General features: G+C 39.5%; 1 protein-coding gene across 1 annotated transcript; it reads left to right on the top strand.

Moving 5' to 3' along the window:
• The first annotated feature begins 232 nt into the window (after positions 1-232).
• Positions 233-2,676, top strand: mkrn2os.1 (MKRN2 opposite strand, tandem duplicate 1). Its single transcript, XM_071336943.1, has 4 exons — positions 233-459; positions 616-662; positions 755-926; positions 2,368-2,676. Exons 1-4 carry the CDS (start codon positions 233-235, stop codon positions 2,573-2,575), a joined length of 654 nt encoding a protein of 217 aa, XP_071193044.1. The 3' UTR covers positions 2,576-2,676.
• The last annotated feature ends 3,283 nt before the right edge of the window (positions 2,677-5,959 follow it).

The following is a 5,959-nucleotide window of genomic DNA, read 5'->3' as shown; positions in this document are numbered from 1 at the left end:
GGTTCCGAGGGGAAGGGTTCAAGACAGGTAGGCAGCCAGATATGAGTCTCTCGAGCATACGACAGGTATGTTGAAAAACGATTATCTTTAAGAATAAATAAACAGTTATTATTTATGAATAAAAATGACTTTTTAACGCGTTGTAATTGTTTCCTTTTTTAGCAACGTTTGTAACCCTTAAAAACACCAGTGTGTGTCACCTAGCTCATGCATTTCCCGGTTGAACCTTCCAATGGACTGCACTGTCTTGAAGTTTAACCATTGTGCAAGAAAAATCTATAGTTTTGACAAAAATAGTTTCCAAACAGAAAACACAGGGCGAAAATGCCCAATCTGTCAGGAGCAGATGAGATTCAGCCTTCTCGAGGCACCGGTCATTGTTCCATGTCCATTTAGTAATGGACACAAGGTCCGGTGCGCCTTCCTCATTGGATCCTCACTGGGACCTGCTTTTCTTAGGTAAAACTTTACTGATATTTTTACTGTATTCTCATATTGTCAACAAATGTTTATTTATTTTTGCAACATTGAATGTTAAAAGGTAAATCATTTTAAATGTGTATTTTCAACTTTCATGTGTCTTCCTGACCGGACCTGTCATGGTGTTTGTCACAGTGAATGGCAGGACTCGGAGCTGCATGTTGGAGTTACTAACTCACAAGGTGCCTTCAGAATACTTGCAGTTTGAATATCAAAACAGCCAGTTTGGGTGTTAGACTGGACTAGGTAACTAGAGCGGATGTCTGTGTTCAAGGTGTCGTGTACAGCTACACCTCCTCAGGAGTCCAGAGAGAGGAACAGGGCTGGGAGCAGTGCCTCTGTGTGCCGCTGGTGGCCCCCGGGACTGGCAGGGACATCCTAGCTGGGACGCTGTGGGACAGTGAGCTGGAACAGTTCTCCCTCCTCTCCACGTGGTCACGACACAGGTGAATATTACAAATGGAAATAGTTAATTCTGAAGATCTAATAGATATAAGATGGTGGTTCCACTTTATAAACCCCACATAAAGAATACCTTTAATATAAAGGGGTTCTAAGTAGTTTACAATAACAAAAACTTCAACATGATTATTTTGTTTAAGACAGACTAATCTCCAAAAGTATTGGTACTGTGACAATGTTGTGTTTGTTTTGGCTCTGTACTCCAGCACTTTGAACCGATACAAATCATTTGAGGGTATTTTCATACATATCGGGTGAACCGTTTAGAAATCCCCTCCCCCCTCCCTGAACCGTTTAGAAATCCCCTCCCCCCTCCCTGAACCGTTTAGAAATCCCCTCCCCCCTCCCTGAACCGTTTAGAAATCCCCTCCCCCCTCCCTGAACCGTTTAGAAATCCCCTCCCCCCTCCCTGAACCGTTTAGAAATCCCCTCCCCCCTCCCTGAACCGTTTAGAAATTACAGCTTTTTGTACATAGTCGTCGCCCCCCAAGTATTTGGTCCCCTTCATAGCACGCAGTGACTACATGAAGCCTGTGACTCTACACATTTGTTGGATGCATTTACTGTTTGTTTTGGTTGTGTTTCAGATTATTTTGTGCCCAATAGAAATGAATGCTAAATAATGTATTGTGTCATTTTGGAGTCACTTTAATTGTGAATTGAATATGTTTCTAAACACTTCTACACTTCTTCATGTGAATGCTACCATGATTACAGATAATCAATCCTGAATGAATCGTGAATAATGATAACTGAGAAAGTTAGACGCACAAATATCATACCCCCAAGACATACTAAGCTCTCACCATTACAGTAACAGAGGTGGTTAGCATTTTATATCATACCCCCAAGACATGCTAACCTCTCCCCATTACAGTAACAGAGGTGGTTAGCATTTTATAGCATACCCCCAAGACATGCTAACCTCTCCCCATTACAGTAACAGAGGTGGTTAGCATTTTATATCATACCCCCAAGACATGCTAACCTCTCACCATTACAGTAACAGAGGTGGTTAGCATTTTATATCATACCACCAAGACATGCTAACCTCTCACCATTACAGTAACAGAGGTGGTTAGCATTTTGGGGGGGTATAATATGTGCGTCTAACTTTCTCACTCATTATAATTCACTATTAATTCAGGATTATTCATAATCATAATATAGAACCAAATACTAAACGTTTTTAATACACAAGTTAATTTGTCCCAATACATTTGGGCCCCTAAAATGGGGGCACTACTGTATGTACAAAAAGGGCTGTAATTTTGAAACGGTTCACCCGATACAGATGAAAATACCCTCAAATTAAAGCTGACAGTCTGCCCTTTAACCTCAGTCATTGTATCATTTCAAATCCGAAGTGGAGTACAGAGCCAAAACAGCAACACGTGTCACTGAAGCGCACTGTATTTGCTCCAGGTTTGAAGAGGAGAGGGAGTTTGGCTCGTGTTGCTATGGCTTTGCCCTGTCCTTCCTGAACCAGCTGAGGAGAGCAGAGGGCAGAGAGTCAGTCACTAGGGATGACTTCACACAGCAACATGTCCTTCCCCTCGTTAAGACTGCCTCCAAATACATCACAGTCTACCAAGAGATCCATCAACATGGTTTCTACGTAGCTGATTTATAAGATGCTTGTATTTAGTGTAATTTTCAGAGGGGTTGGGATAAAGCTGAATGACCTTCCGTTGGATCTTGTATACAATTGGACAATAAAGTAAACTTCATTGATATTGTTAATGCTTAGTTGTTGGTCAGCACAGATAAATCCTGATGCTTTTAATTCTTTAAGTAATTAACAGAATATGGGTAGATGAATGTCTGCTCAAGGGTATAATATACAGACTTTCACAAAAGCTCTGACGAAGGCCTGGAGGCCGACAAGTAAGCTTGAATAAAATAAATGATACTCGCAAGAGTAGTTTGCAGGGTTAATTATAATTTCAAGTATTCACATTGTTCCCAATCACCTGCAACCAGACAACTCAGAAGTGGGAGTGCTTTTTTAAATGAGCTCTACACTATGTAAAGGAAACCACAGTGAATAGTAGCTTACATGGAAAAACAATCTCCAACAAACATTTACAACACCATCCCATGTGTTATTGACAACACCATACGATGTGTTATTGACAACACCATCCCATGTCTTATTGACAACACCATCCCTTGTGTTATTGACAACACCATCCCATGTCTTATTGATAACACCATCCCTTGTGTTATTGACAACACCATCCCATGTGTTATTGACAACACCATACGATGTGTTATTGACAACACCATCCCATGTGTTATTGACAACACCATACGATGTGTTATTGACAACACCATCCCATGTCTTATTGATAACACCATACGATGTGTTATTGACAACACCATCCCATGGGTTATTGACAACACCATCCCATGTGTTATTGACAACACCATCCCTTGTGTTATTGACAACACCATCCCATGTCTTATTGACAACACCATCCCATGTGTTATTGACAACACCATCCCTTGTGTTATTGACAACACCATCCCATGTCTTATTGACAACACCATCCCATGTCTTATTGACAACACCATCCCATGTCTTATTGATAACACCATCCCATGTGTTATTGACAACACCATCCTATGTGTTATTGACAACACCATCCCATGGGTTATTTATTTATTTATTATTATTTATTGAATATTCAAATCATACAATATACTTTCAGTGAAGCCGCTCAATAACTACATCATACCAGTCATCCAACAGATTCCCAGTCAGAGCGACACACAGAAGCATCCAGTGTCAATGTCCTGCTCAAGGGCATGTTGACCGATCTACCACCAGGCCAAAAAACGTCAACCTGAAACCTTCCAAGATCCCCCCCACAGTTCCCCAATAGCTGTCCCTCAACCATTCGAGACCCCTCCCACAGTTCCCCAATAGCTGTCCCTCAACCATTCGAGACCCCTCCCACAGTCCCCCCAGGAAGAAAAAATTATATAAAAAATACAATTAATTCCATTCCCCATCCGCAAGAACCCCACAATGCACCAACAACCAAGAGAATGAACTAAAAAAAAAAAAAAAGGAAAAGACAGAAGAAGACAGCAAACAACAATGCAAAAAATATATAAATAATACATTTAAAACAAAGGACATCAGGGACAACTGAAATCATAACAGCAATGTCAACTGTATATGTTTGTGTGCATGTCTGGCACTATTACATGTATGTGTGTGTTCTTGTATGTGTTTCTTTGAATGAGAGTGTGTGTATATGCATGTGAACAAACACCTGCACAGCATCAGCCTCAGGCAAACCAGCATTAGTTGTAAAAAACACTGCCACTTAGTGTCATTCAAATGTACTTTTTATTATGATTTATTTAGACTTTTTATTTTGACCATCATTCTATCTCTCACACAGCAACTCCACTCCCACTTGTCTCCAATTCCATATACCAACCCTCAGCCCATCCCATTTATCTCTGCTGGCCACCCACTTCGGGTTTCTACTCAACACATATCTTTCAACTATACTGTGATGTTTAATGTACAATTTCAATCTATCTAATCGAATATAATCCACAGATTGCGAGTTGAAGATAAATACTTTTACTAAGAGTATTAGTATATTAGTATATTAGTAATTGACTGAGTAATTGAATCTCCAGATCTCCTAACAGTACTATTTCTAGGGTCAATTTCAGATCAATGCTATGCATTTTCAGCCATTCCGGAACCTGAGACCAGAAACAGGCTACCTGAGGGCAATACCAAAATAAATGGTCTATTGATTCTGTATCCTCACAACAAAATCTGCAGAGCTTCAATGATTTTATGCCCCAAATATTCAACATTTTGTTGGTGGCAAGAATTCTATATAATAATTTTAGCTGAAAAGCACGAAGTCTTGAATCTTGCGTTGTTTTATATATCAACTCATACACCCTGTACCATGGAATCGGTACATCAAAAATCTCTTCCCAACTATTTTGAAATCTGTATGGCACAGTTGTCAACATCCTGGTCCTCAAATGAAACTAGTATACTTTCCTATTTATGCTATTTTTATTCCTCCGTGTCACGTTCTGACCATAGTTCTTGTGTGTTTTGCTTGTTTTAGTGTTGGTCAGGACGTGAGCTGGGTGGGCATTCTATGTTGTGTGTCTAGTTTGTCTGTTTCTGTGTTCGGCCTAATATGGTTCTCAATCAGAGGCAGCTGTCAATCGTTGTCCCTGATTGGGAATCATATATAGGTGGCTTGTTTTGTGTTGGGGATTTGTGGGTGGTTGTTTCCTGTCTCTGTGTTTTCTCTGCACCAGCTAGGACTGTATCGGTTTGCCACATTTTGTTATTTTGTATTTGTAAGTGTTCACTGTTTATCGTTTAATTAAACATGTTGTGCACTGGCTACGCTGCGTGTTGGTCCGATCCCTGTTACCTCCTCCATTTTTGGGGCAATGCTGTAATCAGTTGGTTGTACTCTTGGATTGAGCAGACCTTTCCGTACAATTCTGATAACTCCATGAAGGACATAACTATACCATTCCAATTTACAAAAATACCCTTTTCCATAAATACAGGTATTTTATCAACCAGCATATTTGAGTTCAGCCATACATATTTGTTGTAATATTTGTTCTATCTTTTCAGGGGGGTGAAATTGAAATTGTAGCCAGCTCTGCAATGCTTGTTTGAAAAAGAGAGATACTTTGAAAAAAGTATAATTTTCAATTAATCAAAAACGAGACACGGCAATCTGCACAAAGGCAAAAAGGCAATTTTTATACAATGGATGAGCTTTTCTTATTAATCTACTTGAGAACCATTTAGGGTTCAAATAAAACTTTTGAATGAGTGAAGCTTTTAGAGAGAGGTTTAGTGCTTTTATATTTAATAATCTCAACCCACCCAATTCATATTCATTATATAGATAGGCACATTTTATTTTGTCTGGTTTAGCGTCCCAAATAAAGCAAAATATTTTTTGCTCATATGATTTGAAAAATGAATCATCAGGAGTAG

Source organism: Salvelinus alpinus, chromosome 12 (assembly GCF_045679555.1).
Source record: "Salvelinus alpinus chromosome 12, SLU_Salpinus.1, whole genome shotgun sequence".
Taxonomy (NCBI): Eukaryota; Metazoa; Chordata; class Actinopteri; order Salmoniformes; family Salmonidae; genus Salvelinus; species Salvelinus alpinus.
Note: the sequence above shows the minus strand (reverse complement) of the source record. Positions and strands in the feature narration are given on the sequence as shown.